The following is a 21,405-nucleotide window of genomic DNA, read 5'->3' as shown; positions in this document are numbered from 1 at the left end:
GAGACCCGCGCTGTTCGGTTCTGGCCACGAGCCCAGCATAGCAAATTGTCAGTCATCTGTTGCGTAATATGTCAGGCGCGTATTAACCGTGTTGAGGTATCAGTTTCTTCCACTTCTAATTTCCTGTACGATCGATTTCGCTCGATTTCGCTCGATTCCAAGTGCAGAAGCGCGGAATCTCTCCAGAGGGATTTGAAACGGATGGATTTATCGAATATAAATGGCGCGATAAAGTATCGCTTTATTTCAGTAGAGTTACACCGAGTTGCGAAAGACGTTGGGCAGTTTATATACCGTATCTACGAATCGTTCTATGTGAACGTGAAAATAGTATACTGTGTACGGTAGTTGATAGCCTGAGTTGTCGTCAGTCACGAGTTATCGGTCGCTCGATACGTCAGATTGGATCCCTCTTCGAGAAACGGCCCTGCCCGCTTATAACACTGTCACAGAGTTCCTCAGTTACCCAGTGAAAAATCGACACGCGAAGAGGTCAGTCAGTCGCTTCACGGTCACACTTCCGCGCGAAAAGACGAGCCACACAATTTAGCCATCGAACTTAGAAGACTTCGCCATGCGGGCTTCACGACTTCAGATTCTTCTGTGTTTCTTCGTACTTTTCGCCAGTTGCTCGGCGACGACCAACTCCACTACCTCTACGAAGTTCAAGATCCTAGCATTCTTTGGACACTTGGGCAAAAGCCATTTCGACGTTTTCAAGCCTCTGCTCGAAGAGCTGGCGCGTCGTGGTCACGATGTGACAGTGATCTCACATTTCCCAAGGACGGAGAAGGCCATCGCTAAGGAACCTCTGCCAAATTATAAAGATGTCTCGCTGGTGGACGAGAAGCTCAACGTTTTCATCAATGTGGTTGACCTGAAGATAATCGACCACTCTTACGTCAGGTTGTTCAAGGAACTGTATCTGTTGCACCGCATGGCTTCTATTGCTTGCAGGCATGCCTTCAACCATACTGGGGTCAGGCAGTTGGTCGAGTCAGGGCAGAAGTTCGATGTGGTGCTCACGGAGAGCTTCAACACCAACTGCTTCATGGCTATAATCGCCAAGTTCAACGCTCCATTTATTCAAATGTCCTCTCATCAGCTGATGTCGTGGGCCGTTGATCAACTGGCAATCTCCCATGAGAGTAGCTATATTCCAGCGCTGTTGACGAGAGTACCTAGACCGATGAACTTCTGGCAGAGACTGAACAACGCGATTTCGGCATGGATTACGTCGACAATTTATAATACCTTATTCCATTGGCACGATCAGAGCGTAGCGAACGAGTTTTTAGGTCCAGATACACCGAACGTGAGAGAGGTCAGTAAAAATGTGTCTCTGCTGTTGGTCAACACGCACTATGCGCTTCATGGGGCACAACTCTTTCCTCGCAACGTCATTGAAGTGGGTGGGCTGCATATACCGCCGAAGCCGAACCCTCTGCCGAAGGACATCGCCAAATTTCTTGACGAAGCTCACGAAGGAGTTCTGTATTTTAACCTGGGATCGATGGTGAAGGCCTCGACCATGCCTCAGGAGAAGCTGACAATTCTGCTGAAGGTCCTTGATTCCCTTCCTAGGAAGATCATTTGGAAATGGGAGACAGATGATGTGCCACTGAAGTCTAGCAACGTCATGATTAAAAAGTGGCTGCCTCAGTATGATATAATGAGTGAGTAATAAAATTCATTTCTTGTTTCTTTTTTTATTTTCATTACGCGCGAGAATTAATCAGAGATTGTAACAAGTTGTAATCGTCTTAATTGATTATTGCTTGAGGTACTGATAACATTTTAATGAAAGAATTTAACGTAAGTGACTGGTTTACCGAGACGTAATACGATCATAAAGGTCGTTTAGGGGAACGTTCGTAGAGCATATGAGAGCAATGACTGGTGGATGTGTTTGTTACGTTCGTGTGTTAATAATAGCGAAGAGGAATTATGTTTCATCGATGCGTGCCTGATTCACCGTAATGGTTTCTTTCCTCGTAACTTTGCAAGTTTGCAAAACGCAAGATCACGCATATTCTTTTGGTTTCATTGGAAATAGATTACGACTAATTATAATGTTCCAGTTTTAGGAAAATATTTTTATTTTTTGTCCTTGCTACATGGACACGTTTTAACGACCACGCGATGACTATGCAGGTAATGACTATATAGGTAGTGACTCTGCAGCGATGATCAGGAATACGTTTCACGCCACGTTATTTAATTTCCTCTTTTTGTCATTCTCAAATGACAGTGATGTAATAATAAAAAACGTCAGCTAGTTCTACGAATATAGAAAGGAAAAGCACCGTCAGTACCGTGAAGAAAAGGAAAAAGAATAGAATGAAAAAAGTGTGCAGCTTTCCTAGTACACTCGTTAGTGGGTAGAGCTTTGCAATTTGTCATCCTTACGTAACACAACGAACATACTAGCTGCTCGTAACGAGTTTTAGAACGTCGAAGTGGACTAATGATTCATCGCGCTTTTCAGAGACAGTGTTGTATTCTGATAAACATATATCTGTTATTGCCACTATTCTGATAAACATATCTGTTATTGTTAATATGTTGCGAATCATTCTCTATGTGTGTCGATTTTATCAGGCTTCTATCAATAGCGATTCGTTTGGTTATGATTACAGTCTGTTAGAATCAATATTAGACAGAGTGAGAGGGAATGTTCCAATGAGTCAAGTGGCTCAGCCGATTAAGATAGGCAGATATTAGTATCGACAGCGAGACTACCTGAATTATCTGCTGACATTGTAGTACATTAGCTCCATTTCCTTTTATTAGTAAAACGAACAATATTTATGTGCATATGTTTATTTTAATGACTTTTTACAGCTTTTCCATTTATTTTTCATTTAAATACAACTGGTCTGCTCATTACTGTGTTTTAGTAATCATTTCACACATTATTATGTAGTAGATCTACTTGGAAAAGAAAATTCATAGATAGCAATACAGCGAAACTATCGTTTGGTTAGGAACGAGAATAGTAAAAGGGTAGGAAAGAATTTCCCCAGGAAGCTAGTAATGCAGATCAAAATTGAAATTCCGCAATGGTGAATTGAAACTAATCGAAGTGGATTGCCACGGGAAATCGTTACGAAACATCGAAAGCGGATTTTCGAGGCCGAAACGTTTCGTGAGTGCGCTGGTATTTACTGTAGCACCGCGGCGCGGCGGCGTCGGGCCGTCAAATAGTTCTGAAACTTTGAAAGCAGCTTGTGCATAGTCGAGGAGCTTCCGATGCCTTGAAATGATATCGGAACATTGATACGTGCATGTCGTATCGATCAGCAAATATTAAATTACTTTCGACTCGCAAAATCATCTCGCCTGCCGCGTTTGCTTTTCACGCTGCCTGTTTAAATTATAATTATTCTTCCATTATTCCCGTATGCGTCACCAATATGCAAGCTATAAAAAAAACAAATTATTTTTTCTCGCCGTTGATGCAGATTGATCGGGCTTAAATTCAAAATTCTCACCAACGCTTGTGACCTCAAATTTCAATCTCTGTGCCCTGTATTTTCTGCATTTTTTGTAATCTTGTATCACTCACGAGTTTTTTTTATATTATTAGCTACCCAATTAGTAAGAGAATTATATTTGAAAGTTTGTAGCACGCAAAGGTATCGTAGCTCCTTATCTTAAGAAGCTGAGGGCTTTTGACTGTTGAAGAAAGGTTTCAGGAAGCTCCTTCAGGTTATTCCTACTTGTCCTACATGCTTCACTAGCTCATTGGGACAAGGACGTTCTTTGACAGGCCAAACTGGCCAAGGACGAGCCACGGGACCGCGGAAATTCTCGCGGAGGTAGTTTTGCAGCTTTTGGTCCTCTGTCGACTGAAACGACTTTAATTAGGCAACTCGCTAACGACCTGCTGGCAACATAAATCACCGCTAAACCTTCCCAGACCAAGTCTGCTGTTTCTGTCGGTTCTTTCGGCCTCTTCGGGGACAGTTTAGGCAGTCAGTAGATTAGGTTCTTAGATGATCAGACTCGCGAACTCTAATCGACGCTGTGTTTGTCATTCTACCGAATAATTTCGTCTGATTCATACACTGACTTGCATAGAATATGCTGTATAATGTATCTTTAATATCGTGAGATTGCAATGTTGTTCATGTGACCGATATGACACGCTAATTTCGTTTACGTTGTGCAAATTTACTTTTTCCTCGAGTTAATCGCAGTTCGTAAAACTCAGTAGGAAATCATCGGTCAGTTTATCTGCTTGCTCGAGTACACAATGATTCTCACAAATTTGTAGATTAAATGAATGTGTTGTGCAACACAATGTTACATAGATGGAAACAACGAAAGGGGCAGTCTAAATATTTTGTCGATCCATTTCGTGGTTTTTTATCCTCGTTATTTTGAGAACGATTTTATGGCAAAACAAGAGGGATCTTCATAAATATATAGAAGAGTCTTGATAAATGACATTCTTGAAAGTAGGTACATCGTCTTCGGAAATACATGCTATTAGTCACGTCTAGAGGAACTTCAAAGCCTTGTCTCCATAGAAAAAGGGTCAGATAAGAGTAGCGTGTTTTTAACCAAGATGCTCGATAACTCGAAAGAAATCTTTGAAAATGGGGGTTTTCTACGTCGGGGATGACTGCGCGATCCTGTGATAGGGATTTTATCCACGAGCTCCCTTTTTCCCAGCAGTATCAATTTTATCTCTGCCGTAGATAGCGGCTTCCGTGCACCAGCGTTAGGTGCGATTTACACAAAGCAACGACATCAATGTCGAGCCTGACGAGCTTCTTTCCCGTGCTGGTTGCGCCTTGTGGCTACCACCGTGGCCAGATAATCTAGCTAGAACTGGCGGTAACTCGAGCGGAGGCTGCGATCGATCGCTTTAATTTTATTATCTTGATCCGTGACTGTTGCATCCTGTTGCCTTCGCCCCTTCGCCCTGATTACCTTCCTTTCACCCTTCGTGATCTCGATAAGATCGCAGCTCCTCGCTCGTGTTCCTTCCGCACGCGAAATGGTGCACCTCGAACAGCTGATCGCGACTCGCTGTTTTTAGTAGGCACTTCGTTTCTGTCTTCCGAATCGGTGCCATGGAAATGTGGAACGTAGGAAAGTAGGACGAAGTCAAGTTTACTTGGGATCTGTCAAAGAGTACCTACTCTGAAGTTGAGTCCTCCTAAAAAAGCTTGGTGCTCTTTAACCCTTTTAGTGCCAACCCCCTGACTACAGGTATAGCGAAAATTGTCAAGCAAATATTTACTTACTTTTCATGCACTAAATATCGTTACAGGTAAATGAAATTTTTTCCACATGTCAAGGAATTCTTTCAGAGTTCACTAATCAAAAGAAAATTGTATTTTTTAACATCTTTACTCGTAAAAAAAGTTAGAAGTTAGGAGAGGTTTGAAGTAGGTAAATAGCACTCTGTTCTATTGCTGATGGATTGATACCTCGACACTAAAAGGGTTAATATTTAGTTAGCACTGTATCCTTGCTGAAAGTTAAACTCGTTGTCACGGCTGCTCGTTTCTTTCAAAAGCTCCTCGAGTATTCGCATAAACGGGACCCTGGACAGGTTGATAAATCGACGGGAGCTCCTCTCGATCACAGAGAGTGGTTCGACGACGTGCTCGCGATCGATCCTGCCATTTCGCGCACGATCCACTAATGCAAATTGATTCCAGAGGCAACGATGTCGGACGTGTTGACACGCAATGCCCCCGAGTATCGCATTTAGCGGTATAAAGGCGGGGATAAAACGAGAGATCGCATTACCCTTCGAAGGGGGATAAAAGGGGAATCATTCTATCCAGGGTCCACTTTGTTCCGTCCGGTATCCATTAAGGAATAGGATAATACTTCTTTGTTACTTTTACGATTCTATTAGATTAGTCGGGTCCGCTGGGGCGGGCATGCTAACTCGACGCTCGCCGCTGATATATCGCTGAAATTTCAAATGCGAATCGATCGCGATTCAATTTGTCTCGTGGATTTGCTCTCTGTATCGGCAACAGGCTTCGGCCAGCGTTTCGAATTAAGTCTGCAGAGGACGATAATTCATCTCATCTGATCGATGCTGCTCTTCCACAAGCATCGAAACCTTAAATAAACATTTGGTTTCAACTAGAGTAGAAAAGGAGACACACACGGTCTCAATTATTTTTTATTTGAAAGTTTCTGAATTCTCGTTGGAATAGTCACGATGGATTCGCGTGTAAGGGTGGCAGCTGACTTTGAGGTCACTCTTCCTGCAGATATCCGTAAAAAAGAGCTGTCGACCCTCGTTACTGGTCGCCCCTCGATTCTCTCGGCAAATATCAATTCTCCTTGGCGGGCATCTGCGTCGTAAAACGCGCGGAGCGTCTCCGGGAAATACCAGCGCGTTATTTCCTCGTTACCAGTCCCGTAAAAACGTCTCTCGCGGCCGAGGGAAATCTCGAGCAAATCGCGCGAACCGCCCAACAGATTTTCCTCCCCCTTCCTCGCGCGTTTCACATTCGTTCGCAGAGAAAATTCAGGCCGAGTCGATAGATATCTTTCGTCACGTATCGACAGGCGTGGAGGCAAGGATGTGACGAGCAAGAAACCTCGAACCTTCTTTTTTGTACTCGAAACGGTGCACTTCCTCCTTTATTAAACCTGTTTTACATATGAGAAGCATTCATCAATTAGAACCACGCGAATACTCTTCTATGCAGAATTTATTAGTATATTTAATCTTTGATAATAGTATTTTTTTGTGATTAAATCTTTAGTAATTATTTAGAGAATAAGAATTAAGGACACTTATTTTTATCTGCCACTGTATGTCAATCGTAAACGCGCCTTAACCCATCGCTTACACCCTCCCCTCAGAAGGGGGGCTGTCGACAGGGGGATATGGCTGCGGTAATGGAATTTGACATTAGGATCGACGTCGTAGGAATCGCGAGCGAAGTCGCGAAGATAGTCACTCGAAGGAGGGTGAGTTTTCGCGATAAACGCGGTCGACAGGAATTTTTCAGCCGAACATTCGACGCTGGGATTTATTTCGAGTCGAGAGCTTCTCTCTGGCGTCCCTTATTATACAGAGTGTCGTGATTCTTTCGAGGGGAGATAACATTCAGGAACGCTGTAATAACCCGTGTCGTGAGGATCCCCAGAATGTTTCATATTTGACGGTGGAATAAAATCTGACGCGGCACATTTCTCAAGGAGGGTCCCTCTCTCCCAGATTTTTCTAACCGAAGTGCTCCTGTCGTTACAGATCACCCCAACGTGAAGGTCTTCTTCGGCCACGGAGGGCTGCTGGGTGTATCGGAGGGCGCTTACTGCGGAGTACCGATGCTCCTGATGCCACTGTACGGTGACCAATATCAGAACGCTATAGCAGCGCAGGCCAGAGGTGCCGCGTTGCTCCTCTCATTCACCGAATTCACCGAGCAGAGCCTGAGGCACGCGCTGGACGAGCTATTCAACAATACCATGTACGTATTTTCGCTTTTGCCTCGTTCATTCATCGCTCTCTCTCTCGGCGTTATTCCATGTGACACGTCCGAGGAAATTTAATCCTCGCATTCCACGCGATACTAATATTCAAATGGCACCGCGGCGCGATAACAGGTCGCCCGACGAAAGTCAAATCTGCGAGCCACTCATTTGGCCCCGCTAATAAATGATTCATACGCGGTCACTGTCGATACGTGAGCTGCAAAGGCATCGACTGCGCCGAACCTCCCGCGTATTTCTCGTGTGAGGGTGGAAACGGAGGGAAAAAAGCTAGGGGAAACGGGGCAGAGGAACCACGCGGCAAAAAGGAAAATCGTATAATCTGACCGGATATTCGGTCCGCTGAATATCTCACGAGCTGTTCGGAGCGGCTCGGATATCCGGGAAGTGCATCGTCGTTGCAGCACCAGGCGCCCCCGTTAATCCGTAACGCGGCTCACTGGCGTTTTTCCACCCTTCCTGCGCCCCTCACCTTCGCTCCTTGTCTCTCTTCGCAGACACTTTTCACTAGTCTTCTTTCTTTCTTCCTCTGTTCCTATTTTTTCTCGTGGTCGCCTGATGGTCCTAAATTCGAGGCACGAATCGTGGAACGAGGGGACGTGCTGTGATGGTGTTTCTCGTTCATCGGATAGAGGCAGATACAGAGGCACTGTAGGGATGGGGTTAACATATTGGAGACACTAGGGTTGTCTTCAGTGAAAGGCAACAGTCTTCTAAATGCAGTATCGCTTGGAAGTATTCGAACGATTTCACGATGTTGGAAAATTATAGATTTATTGGCAGCGGTACTGTAGCTATGAAAATTACTTTGATGATGGGTCCATGGCTGAGGAGAAGAGCTATCCCATGAATCAAGGGTGGGTATTTAGTCTCCAATGTGTTCAGTTTAATAGGTACATAATATTGGCTGCTTAGATGTCAGTGGAACAGCAAAGAGTCAAGAGGGGTGCTCCCTACAAGTAGTAGTAATACTAACCATAAGTCAGACAATAAAGAAAATCTGTGTCTATCATCTTCTTATGTCTTTTTCTGCGTAACCAATCAGGCCCACTAAAATTTTCTAAACTCCCAAGATTAGGTTCTGCTAAATCCAAATAAATTTCACTAGGCAACTTTTTATCTCTGGCTTTCGAATACTCTTCACACGTGTACATTCTGTACTCAATTAAAAAAGGCTAGTTTCTAATAACCGAGAATAATTAGTGAAAGTTCGAAGCAGTTTGCGAGGCACTTCCCATCCCTGCCGTCGCGTCTCTGTCCAGTCCACGCTATCAGGTCGCATGGGAAATTTCACAGCCCCTAAATGTTTCACGGGCAGGAATCAGCGAGACTCGATGACGAGCGCGTGGGTCGAAATGAAATTCTACATTATTCAATGCACCGCCCTCGGATAACTTGTTAACCCCACGACCACCGCTCGTATTTACGCGTGCCAGAGCGCCCCGCGATCGCCTCGCGATAATTGCCGCGTCGTGAATTTTTCAGACGCTGTGGCCGCGGGATGTCCATGGACACCGAGTGTCCGCGCCAGATTGTCGGAACGATGCAGGCTGATCGTTTTTCAAAGGCTTTTTTCCGCGATATTTCGTCCCGCGTGCTGTCCCTTTTTTACGTTGCGGCACCCACCTGCGGGGGTGGCTTAATAGAATAACGAATCTCGAGTGTTTACACGAAACGTAATACTAGAGAACTAACAAGAGAAAATTGAGGGTGACTTAATGGCTGCTCTGAGTGACGTCCTTTATTCTATTTTTTTATTATCCTTGGTTTTAGTTGTGACAGAGTTTTTTGTCGAGTGTTTTACATAGATTTATATGAAAAGCACAGTAACAGGTTCAGGCACAGTAGTAGGGCCTCTTACCCTACCAACCTCGTATGGGCTAAGACTGAACAATGAAAGGCTCGCGGTTTAATTAGAAGACGCGTCGACAGTCAGCAGTGTCGAACGACGAAAGCCGCTTAATAAATCAGAACGGATATGAAAGCGTCGGCGGCGTCGCGTTCGACGGAACCGAGTACCGTCGCAGTATAATTACAGCAACCTGGATTTACGAGGCCGCCGCCTTGGACCCTCCATCAGAGGGGTGGACGCGATCCATGGCGCGGCAGGTGCGATTGTATCCCTTGTTACGCGACGCCCTGAATATTAATTAATAAATAGATTCGAGCCGCGTAATTGGACGATAGCGATTTGCGTTCCGTAGTTACGTGATCGAAATGCAGGACGCTTAATCGGTCTCACGGTCGCCAACGTGACGATAGCCAGCGTCGAACATTAAACAGGGACCGTGTCTAACGAGCGAGGTGCTGAAAATCATATGGTTCTAACGGGACTCGAAATTATGCAGGAAATTATACCTGTTTTCTTAAATAAAGCATTATAATTCAAGTATTCAAATTAGGAGTTTTGTACAGCACCCCTTATAAGTGTTCGAACAATGTTATATATTGAGAAAAATTACAGGTGTTTTCGTAGTAGCTGATATATATTTTTTACATTTGTTTCATAAATCTATTATATCTTAAAATTATGTACATAATAATCACAGTAATTATATCTTTAGCAGTAAGTAATGGTCAGTATAAGCAATAAGTATCGGTTGCTAACAATGAATCTGCAATTTTCGCAACTGCTACTGTTTATAATTCAATATTAAAATTTGTAAATATTCCAAGATTGTAATGTCTTCAATATTAACTTACTGACTAAATTACTCAAAAGAGATTATTATTATAATGTTCGATACACGCAGTTCTGTAAATTAGCAAAAATTAAGTAGAAAGAATGCGTTGTGGTCAGACATCTTCTTTCGCTAGATTACTCCTCTGATTGAGCGGTCGAAGGATCGACTTATCGTCGATCGAACACGCGGGTCGCGGAACGAATATGGTGGTAACGACACGGTGAAATGCGAGACAGGAACTGGCGTGAACCAAACGGTTCTCGACCAGCTCGCGTGTGGCGGCGCAATTGTTAAACGCGACATCTCATGCGTCGGTGATATAAAATTAACGAACGATTTGGAAACAGCGAGCTGCTCGTTGCCGTGCCGCGGGCTAATCGTTTTCCTGGCTAATCACCACTTCCCGCTGATTTATGCGGTTGGTTATTACGTTTCTACCCAGCGTTTATGGCGTTGAAGAAAGTTGTCGCGGATAAGTCCTCGAGCGATACGGGTAATTAGAGCGACGCGTTATCAACGCATCCACAAGTGCATCCAGGCAATAAAACCGAGTATCGTGGTCTCGAGGTCAAAGTGTCTGCTATCTGTTCCACTGGCGAGGGTCTACCTACGGTCGAGGTGATCAGTACCATCTTAAAATCGCCATAAACGAAGTTATATCATCGTCTGCGGTTCATGATTCGAGCAGAGGAGTCGAGGGGAGGTTCGTGTCGCTGACGTACAGCTTGCTTGTTCGATTTGCCGCTTCTCCAGCGCGAGGCGACGCCAAGTGGCCATTCAATTTCCAAAGATCCCTGCGCGTGATTGCGCTTGCAAGCGAACTTCGACTTACAGCCATTCGAGTCGCGATCAAACAGCACACAGCCTCGTCGATGTAGTCGACGCTCGCGAACTTCCCATTCGTTCTTCCCTGCCCCACATTCGTACGCCTCGACGATCATATTCACGTTGTACGTTCCCGAGGGAACTGTGCGATTCCAAGGGTCTTAACTCGGACGTAAATGTCCCGGGAATCTCGTCGAATTTTATTGGACCCCCGAGATAGCGTATTCTTCTGCGGTTCCACCTTGCCTCGTATAATTATAATACATTAGCCCGACGAGTCGACGATTCAGGGAAAAAGTCTGCTCTAGAATTACGAGCCAGAGGAGACGGTTTTCCGCGCAATTAACGTACCTTCTTCAAGCACACGTTTCCTCGTTAATTTACCTCGGTCGAAGCGGCGAAAGTCGTTAGTTTCTTTGAAGTAGAGTTAGACAGATCGATGGTCAGAGACAAACCTTAAAGGTCGATATAAATTGGGATACAATCGCTGGAAGTACGCGATGACAATAGTCAGCTTTCTTTTTCTATCCAGTGAATAAAAAGGTGGTCGATGTATAGGATGATCGACGATAGGTTTTAGAAATCTTAAAGGACGATCCTACTCGCTGAAATAAAACAAAAATCGAGAGTGGTAAAAAGTGGCTTTGTTTCAGAGTTATTAGTTACTAAGGAAAAGTGAAATGTGTCTGACCTGGGGCTTATTCTACTGATTTCTCTGTGTCTGGCTTAGGACTAATTCTACTAATTTCTCTGTGGGTGTCTCGTCTAGCTACTGTAACTACTGCGCTCTGGCAGTAGAATACGTCCCAGATCAGACACATCTCCAACGACCGTATCCCCTTCTGTACCAGTCTTTAGGAACAATGCCTGGCTTCAAACTCGATAGTTAGTAACACGTTCATTTCCAGAAACGATACCGATGCGCGTAAACGTTCAAGGCGCCCTACACGTGCGCAGAGCTCGCGAGGGCGGGAGTAGGAAGGGCTGAGGATCGGTAGTCAAAGTTTCGGCAGTTTGCAAGGAGGAACGAGGCACGCCCCCGCTTCTTCTTCGGTTACGGCTGAGGGATAACATAGTGCAGCTCCGTCGTCAAGTTATCCCGACACCCACCCCCGCACCCTCTCGCTTTGTCCTCTGGTTTTTCCTTCTCCCCCTATCTGTCTCTCTCCGTTTACTCATCCCTCTCCTTCCTCCAACTCTCTCGACCTCCTCCACTTTATTGCCCTGTTGTCCTCGTCCTTATTCCACTCGAAGCGTAACCCTTTCGACCGCCATCGTCCCTCTGGCTCGTTCGCCCAGCGTCCTTTCGCTCGGATTTATTCCAGGGGCGAAATGTGGCTGGGATTCTTATTCCAGAAGAGAGGGAACCTTCTTTCGCGAGGCTGCGGCTTCCACGACCGCTTCGCCGCACCTGCTCGCTCGTAAGGGACGCTGTAATGGCACAGGGGAGGAAAGCGTAGAAGGGGTCGATGGAGAAGAACGGGGATGGTAACGAATAAGGACGAAGACGCTGCGTAATGATGCGTGGAAGTTCGCTGGACGGGGAAATAATTGGATCACTGAAGGGGTGGCGCTTGGAGTCGGTTTGGGCAGGGTTTGATGAATGGGGAAATGTTTGACGGACTGGGTAATAGATATGTTGGAGGGAACTTTGTTTCTGATTCAGGGATCATAGGGCGAGGGTGGTTTTGATGTTCTGTTTCTGGCTAGGAATAATAATTAAAAACTTGAATAATAATGTGAGAACTTAGAGTGAGTATTCTCGATGTAAATCTCATGAAATGGTTTCAAAGATCCTTCGAACAAGCTTTATCAAGGAATAGCTATTCCCAAACTGAGACGCTTATCGTGAAACAGCTCCAGCTCGATTGTCTTGTAAACGGATGGACCTGATCCAAGAATCTTCCACAAGGCTCAGTAATTGCGTGAGTCTTCGTTTTCCAAGGGTACCATGCTCCAGGGTACGATAGCTTCGTTTCGAAGGGATGGACTTTCCATGCGAATTCGAAAGTTAATACGAAGGGGTCGATCTCTTGGGTGTTTCGCTTTTGCTCGGAGGCTGGCCTTTCGCCTCGGATTAAAAAGTTGCTTATTTGCAAATGGAACTTCGCGTCTTTCGGTATCGTGTTTATCCAGGAATATATTCTATCGCGGAGTTGAAGCGAGCGCGGGAAGGCAAAAAGCAGGCTTTCTCGGATCCGCTGAATTTCATTATTTAACTTACGTGTATAGGTACAAGTGCTTGAATAATGCATTCGGGCGCGATGTACACGAAAGCCGCATTTAGAGAACGCCCTAATACAGACGTTCGCGTCCGTCAACTTAACGTCTTCATCGGACCTCGAAACCACCCCCTCGACGACGCTACGGTGTCACTTCCGTCGATTTTGCTTACTGGGTCAGAGGACGCTTGCTATTTTTGGTATTAAATTATTCTAGAGAACTTCCACAGGTGCCTCTGGTGAAACTTTGGTCTCGTTTCTTCCAAACTCAGTTTCATAAGGCGCGATGAATATTGTTCTCACATTCAGGCGAACTAAGGCAAATGCGCGAATTAAACAACGTCAAGGATGTTTCCACTTCCCTCTTCCACAATTTTCTATCTTCTGAATACTTTGGTTTGAATCGCCGCGTCACGTGTTCCCTGGAACCAACCAGTGGCGCATCCGAATATCCGTGGTAGGGGATAAGATTTCCGGATTTTGATCTCGTTCTCTATCCACCCTCCCCTGTCCTTCCTGCTGGACGTCGAAATTTTCTTCACAGGACCCCCCCTCCGCATTACTCGAGCGACTTATCGAGTTACAAAGACGTATATCGTCGGGAAGCGATTGGATTTTCCCGACCGCCACCGTCTAGCGCCCGACAGAGGAGAAGCCTCTGGGGAATGAGATCGGTTTTATACACAGGGTGCTCGGAAATACCCGCCGCCACCCTAGAGAATGTGGTTTCTCTCGGGTAGCGACGAGGATACGAGAGCAGTGCATGAGAAATGCAATCTGGGATACAGAAAAAAGAATTTGATTGCTGTGGGGATGAGTTCTTGGAGGGTGTTGTGGAATACTTTGAGAAGGGGAGGGAGAGACACCCTGTATATACAATTGTGTGCAGGGTTCCTTTGGTATTGGGTCTTTCGAATGGGACTCGGGTCATTGTTGATTTTGGGAAACGTGAAAATATGAGTATTATGCAAACTGGGTCTCGTATCGACTACTGTGGTTATAGAAAACTAGTGGGCGATTAAAATCGACGTTTTAGGGGTGAGAATCATCTTGTGAACTCGTTGGTTTTAATCAAGAAAAGTTTGCTATGAATACCAGTCGAGTTTCTCGTCGATTTCGTAGGATATTGTTTTAGGGGTAGTCTGGGGCACCAGAGGGTGGCATCAGATCGAAGTACATCACGTTATTAATCTCACTCGCCCGTGATTTTTATTTCTCATTCTATAATCACAACGACTCTACTTATCCTGATTGATCCAGCTCGCTCCAGTTTGAAACGCCAGTCCTCTCTGCAAATATAATAACATAGATTCGATTCTCCGCTCGACTTATGCGTTCACGCTCGGACCGGGGTTGAAAGCAGCGCGTAGAGACAGCGGAAGCATAAATATCCTCAGGAATGGAGATAGCAGGAAGCGAGCAATTTCCGTGGCTCGTAAATTTCTGCCCCTAAAAATCTGGCAACACGCTGGTTCGAATTAATATCGCAGAAACTTGATTAACACGTTCAGAGTCCACTCGCGCGTCCACAGAAACCGAGCAATAAACTTCTCGCAGCGATAAACATATTCCTCTGCGCTGAACGACTCCCATCGTCATGCGCGGCGAATCGTGCTGGCTGGTAGAGGCGATCCAGACGCGGTCGAGATCCTGAGTCGAGGTCTGGCGCCTGTGAAGGGCGTTATTTCCAACCAACAACTTCCCTCCCACGCTCTAAGCCGAGAAGATTTTCGCGTATCTTATCGGCGAGATCTGCCAAGGAATTTCGGCCCGAATGGCTTGCGAATACGTAGATTTCACGTGTCCGCGGGCGGGCAAGCGATAATTTAGAATCGTTGCTGTAGACAGGCACAGCTTTATGCATTCGAGCTCGCTGCCAAAGGTCCCGCCCACCTTTCGAACTCAAAATACTTATTCCAACGAGAAGTCGGCCGAGATATCTGCAAGGGTGCTGTTCCTCCGATTAAAGATCGTCGTTGGCCATAGTCTGCGCCCTCGTTTTCCTGCATTCATCCAATTCACTCGATCCGCGAAATTACGAAGGCGTCGTATCTCGTTCTCGCGATTCAATTCGCGCCTCGTGATCGCCGACGGGAATTACATCGCTAATGCAGCTGCTTCTATGTTCTCTACTTACCATATTTACGCCGCGACGCCTCTGAAGATCTCGTAAAGTCGACGCGCCTTATAGCGGCTGGAGTCATGTGGATGCTGTGTTAAGAGTAGGATAAGAGGTGGGGAAGAGTCGAAGAGTTTATAATAAAAGCGATACTTGTCAGGTTTTGTTTTTTTCTGGGAGAGCAGATACAAATATTGCAGCATCACTTCCTGTACCGTTCAATAATGTTCTTTTCAATAATGGTACTTTTATCACTGTTGATCTATTTCGTTTTAATATCGTGAGTCTCGTTTCTAGCCATCACTGGAAAAGTGTACTTATCGAAGCGGTGGTTCTGATCTAGGTTTATCCAAACTTCTACGTTATTTTTTTAGATTCTTCTCTTCCTTAATCTGAGAAGAATAAACGATCTCAAAATTCTAAAAATGACGAAAGTTACTGAGTAAAGTAAACCACTATCTGATAATAAAAGCTTCTTTTATTAAGTCCTCCCTTAATTAAAAGAGGACCACTATGTGGAGTATTTCAGTATCAGTTCGAGTTGCAGAGTGTTTGGCGAGCCTTTCAGAGGTGGTAGGACATCCAGTAGCTTCGGTGTCAAAAGGCTGGTTACCCTGGGAACCAGTTAATCTTTTTCTCAGCCCGTAGGGACGCAAACGGGTACGTGACTCGCGGGACAGAGCGGCGGGATGGGTAAACTTTTATTAAAAATCTAATTGGATCGGAGCTCGGGGCCCGAGGGCCATTTCACCGGAGGTTCCTTCATTCTTTCCTCTTCTCGCGCCCATCGCGACCTGATAAGTACGCGGCTAAGCGCGGATGTGCTCCTCCTCTCGCCTTTATTCTTCTCCATGCGCGAGGGATCTAACGTCGCTGTATCGATCTTCCTTCGAACTTCCTCGGGATTGCAGTTACTACGGAAGTTATAATTCCTGATCGTTTTTCAACCCCTTCGATCCATCAAAAGCCACTTGCGATATACATAGAGGTATATAGAGGACGTGTACATTTTATTTTACGTTTAATCGTTCTTCATCCCCCAATACTCTCGCTTCAGAGAAGCTCAACTCGACCTTTGACACTCGATACTCAAACGACTTCGTCAGTCATCACCTGGCAACCACCCTGGGAGCACGTACTCCACGTGTAGGTCAACAGGGTTCTTCAACCCTCGTCCTAGCCATAAGCTTCTCTCAAGCTAAACAGCATCGATCCTCCTTCTATCAGTCTTTAAAAACGAGTCATCGTATGATACAGAGAGGATTAATTAGGATGAAAAGACTCGCGGTACAGTTACCCGAGACAAACACTTTTTCGAGGCACTGACGTCGTTAGTAAAAATCCCTCGAACTGGAGCACGAAGGAGCTGAAAAGAAAGCGGTCGGTGCAAATTTGTCGCAGCTCCTTAAACTCGCTCCTCCTTTTCACTTTTCGATCCTCCCTGTATTTCATTAATTCAGAGCAGTCGGTCACGGAGTACCGATGAACAGATCGTCCGTAGTCGAATCGATAGCGATTCGAGGATCCTCAGAATACGTCAGACCTGAATTTCAAGGAGCAGAGACAAGTTGGAGGAACGAATTAGAGAGTAACTTTGTTGGGCCATCATTCCTCGCTTGTTTCGAATCGAAATACTTTGCTAAGGAAATGAATCGTTCATTGACGAAGAGAGGGTCTCTTCTATCAGTCCAAGGGAGCTGGTCTCTGTGTAGAGGATAGTCTAATTGCGACACGATTTGTAAGACGATCCCAAATTTATGGTTTATAATTTAGAAGACGAGGGAATCCTGAATAATGTCGCGGAAGATAGGTGGCCGAGTTCGGTTACGCTGGCTAATTGGGGGAGACGAGGCCTCTCAGTTCGCCGCGATAACGTTACGAGTCGGGAAAGTAAGTTGGTAACGTGTCGGAGTTGGCGAGGATGGGGACAACGAGCCAGGGAAATCGTAAAGTAACTTCGAAGGAATTACGAGGGGACGAAGATTACTTTCCGCGAGTCGCGCCTCGAATTTCACCGACTTCGCCCCGGCCAATATAACGCATGACGGGACTGGCAAACTAACTTTGAAAAATTCCACGAGGAAATTACTTCGCCGTCCGCGCGGCGTCGGCGAATATTTTAATTGCGTGTACCTGCATATTCAGCGGCGCGGTCCGTGGCCTGGAATATTCGTAACTCGTTTGCGGAGAATTTGCAAGCGGCAAAGGACCGTGGCGCGAGATCTCGATAACCGGAAGCCTCGTTTATTACAGGACCGTGGATCCCGCTGCTACATTTTCCACATCCTTCGCGGAATTTCCCCTCAGTGAACGCGTCCTGGCTTCGAGTGGGCTCCCCGCTGTCACAGCGAGGCGTTCGCGAATCCTCCTTGCTCTCTTGTCTCGATGCATCAGCTCGCTGGAGATTGCATTATCAGGTATCACGATGGACGCTGAGATTGATAATGCATTACCGTGAGATGTGCCATGGATCTTCATTTCTTCTCTGACTTTCTACTTCAGAGGGGATGAAAGATCTATTTGTTAATTCTGGGAGAAAATGGTTCTGGGACAGTTGCATCCAATAGGAAAGGGGTACCCATCACAATCTCCCCTGTAATTCCACGTATAATAGGTTGGAGAAGTTTTGTACTAAAACTCCTGAATTTCATTAAGTGGGCTCTAGCAATCGGTCAGCAGACAGTAATAGACACTCCTGCACCCCTTCCACAGTAGTTGCATAGATCATTTCCTTGGTCCGTCTTAATTGCAAAGTTGGGACCAATCGCGATCCCGCAAACTACGCGGAAAATGTTCTACCTGTTTCACCCAAGGGCGCGATAGCATTCACGGATCGCGGCTCCTTTTTCTCTGGCCCAATTAGGGAGCCCCAGTCGAGTAATTCTCCGTGTAGGGTGGCTCGCGGATGAGTTGCGCGTGCAAGAGTTCCAAGTCTGCATCGGGGCGAACGAAGAGGCCTCCGAGTCCCTCGCGATAACGTTACAAGTCGGAAAGTAAGTTCGCAACGCGTCGGTGTGCTCGAGCCGAGCGACAACGATCCGAGATATCGCGGGAATTATGATCCCCTGGAGATACGAGTCGGCCTCGGAAATGGGGATAGAAATGGTTCTGCCAGGGTAACTTTCGCGACATCTGCTTTCAGATTTGGCTAAATAATTTCGGTTTCCCGATAACGTTCTGCATTCTCTGGTCGATAGAAGCTAGCAGGGAACTCTGCGATCACCTGCACCCTGAATACTAGAAAGATACCATGATTCTCTAATTCGATCTCTTTATCCCCTGCGAATCGCGCATTATCTCTCCTTCCACCTTGCACGACGATCTGAATTTCCGTGGAAGCGAACTTCATTACGATTCGATTCTAGTTTTGTAGTAAACAAACTGCTGCATTTTTAATACTGCAGATGCTGAGGTCATCTCGAACCCCTAAGATTGTAGGGGACAAATCAGTACATAATTCTGAGAGGTAATTGAATTGAATTTAATTGTTCACGGAAACTTGTCAGTATTTCAGGAGATCTGTTGTACATAGAGTGATAAGATATAATAATTGGAGGAAATTCAGTGTATTTAGTCTAGAGCTAGAACTTTGCAGAAAAAAATCGCAGCGACTTGTTTCTTTTTTTAAATTAAAGGGAAAGGTTCGAGCTCTATGCTGCTGCAAACAGCATCCCCGAAAACAATTTTGGGAAGTCTGTGCATTTTGTCAAACTTTTCTATTTTTAGTGGGAAAAGATGCTCTAGGATTTAATTGACACACATTCTAATTCACTATCTATTAATTTTATTCAACATTAATAGACGCAGTACATAAATTTTTAAAGACCAGAATGCATAAATGATGAACAGTCCTAGACATCGTAATTGCCAGTGATCACAGACCCCGATATCGACCAATCATCGCTCGTCAATCATCATCCCCTCCACTCAAGCAATACGCTATTAGTGTCTCGAAGTGTCGCGTCCTCTTCCAGTAGCTCACGCGCCGCGATAGCATCCCCCTCGTTCTCGCGGCGATAAATTAATTCCCTCGGCGCGGCGTCTGTCTGACACTCTTGGAAGCCTCATGACGCGCCTCTATGGACGAGCGCGGCGTCGAACGGAAGGGGACGTCGAACGCGCTTAAAATTGATGGTTAATTCAAAACCACCGTGGGGCAGGGACTGAATTTGACCGAGGCAAATAACAGTGGGACCAGGTTGATTCGCGGCCTGCAGCTGTAAACACGAATAATGGAGAGTACCGATTGGTAAATTGTGTGCTCCGGGTCGTCGAGGCTGCGCAACCCTGTCTCTCTCATCCCTTGTCCACCCCGCTTCCCATCGCTCCAGTGTCCTCTTCCTCTCTCGTTACACATTTTTCCTCCCTTCGTCGAGACGATACCAAACGCGTGTTGCGACAACCAGAAGACTGTGTTTTCGCTGTTCGCTCGGGCGAAATGTCCTCTCTGGCTTCTTATCGATATGGAAAGGGTTGTTTCCGGATGAACGATAAGCGCCGCTAAAAGCTCTCGGAGATATTTATAAAGTATTTCACTGGCATCTTTTTACTCTGGGCCGCGGTATCGAGGGGCCCATCGATCGACGAATTTCATGAATTATTCATCGGACTCTGTGTATTGTATCCGAGGGTTGAAAAAATCGAGGTGGGAAAAAATTGTGAGCTTTAGATGTGCAACGTTGATCGGAAACATGAAGCTTTTATAGTATTGATGACGAAACCTTGGTGTGATAAGAGTCGCAGAAATATGGTAGACTAAAGTATATCAGAAATACGTCAAAACCGCATCTTCTATTAAAAAAGTATTTTATACAGACGTTCATTGATCACCTCTGCATAGCATAATTAAAGGACCACTAATTTTGAACCAAAATGTGAACACTAATAAACCTCTCGGTTTTGTTTCTGTTGCAGGTACGCGGAGAACGCTCGCAAGCTTTCAAAAGCTTACAGAGATCGGCCAGCAACTTCTTTAGAGACAGCTGTCTGGTGGACAGAGTACGTGGCTAGAGGCGAGAGTTTGCCTTACCTAAAAAGCGAGGCAACGAACATGTCCTGGTGTGAGCGCAATCTTATCGATGTCGCCGCCTTCCTCCTCGCGATCGCTGTTCTCGCTCTCTACGTGGTCTACCGAGTAGCCAGGCACCTCATGTTCTCGCGAAGGGAGCTGCATAGCTACAAAAACGGAATCTCGAAGAAGAGAAACTGATCGACATGGAAGACGACTTCAGAAGGGATGGAGAGGGAAGATGAGGAGGCTACTGTAAATATATATGTATCTGGAATACTAGAACTCGCGTTCCAACGACTTGTCGAGCATTAAGTCGTAACAAGATGCAGCTGCAAATCTTTACGACCGCCAGTACTAAGGATTTTATCTCCCCGTGAAGCGAAACACCGATCGATTCCACTTCCCTGCGAATTTCACCGAGGTCGCGTTCCCACAATGACCAATCAAGGGATCCGTTTACGCCGAGGAAATTCGCAGCTTCTGCGGACAGGGGTGGGCAGCACCGATAAATTAAATCATCAGCGTCGATCGCGTGTTCGTAATTCTGATTACGGGACTCGAGGAAGAGGTCTGCAATTTTCGCGGCGCGGCCTGGAGGAAGTCCAGCGAGCGGAGGAGAAAGATAGAGATCGTGGGGGATGAAAAGGGAGAAGAAAGGAGGAAAAATGAAGAAAGCAGGGAAAAGAGCAGGAAGAAACGAGAGGGTGAAGAGCTTTGCGGGCATTACTCGGTATTTCCCAGGTGGCCGAGTACGCCGACTGCGTCAACTGGCTTCTGCTCGCAGCAGCGACGAAGAGAACAACGGGGTGGCTGACGAGGGGCTGCGTCGGCTGAGGTTGCCTTCCAGGGGGTAACGGTTCCTTGGATCCCCGTCACTGTGCTCGTATGCACGGGAGCGAAAGAAGAAGAAGCAGGCGGCAGACGTCGGCAACAAAGATGGATCGCGTCTAGCGTCGCCAGATTAAACGCGAGAGTATGTTTCCGTTAGCCTCCCCCGCGCTGTCGCTTCACGCTACGTCATCGGCCTCTACGTCGTCGCGGATTCGCGCATCCGTGCTCAGA

The 21,405-nt window shown here is 46.0% G+C and overlaps 1 protein-coding gene across 1 annotated transcript; it reads left to right on the top strand.

The window, feature by feature from the left end:
* The first annotated feature begins 443 nt into the window (after nucleotides 1-443).
* LOC143182674 (UDP-glycosyltransferase UGT5) lies at nucleotides 444-20,541 on the top strand. The gene is made up of 3 exons (XM_076383858.1): nucleotides 444-1,676; nucleotides 7,241-7,460; nucleotides 20,247-20,541. The coding sequence occupies exons 1-3, from the start codon at nucleotides 575-577 to the stop codon at nucleotides 20,539-20,541; spliced, it is 1,617 nt and encodes a 538-aa protein (XP_076239973.1). The 5' UTR covers nucleotides 444-574.
* The last annotated feature ends 864 nt before the right edge of the window (nucleotides 20,542-21,405 follow it).

The sequence above is a fragment of the Calliopsis andreniformis genome, chromosome 8, assembly GCF_051401765.1.
Source record: "Calliopsis andreniformis isolate RMS-2024a chromosome 8, iyCalAndr_principal, whole genome shotgun sequence".
NCBI classification, from domain to species: Eukaryota; Metazoa; Arthropoda; class Insecta; order Hymenoptera; family Andrenidae; genus Calliopsis; species Calliopsis andreniformis.
This window is presented reverse-complemented; position numbering and strand designations above follow the sequence as displayed.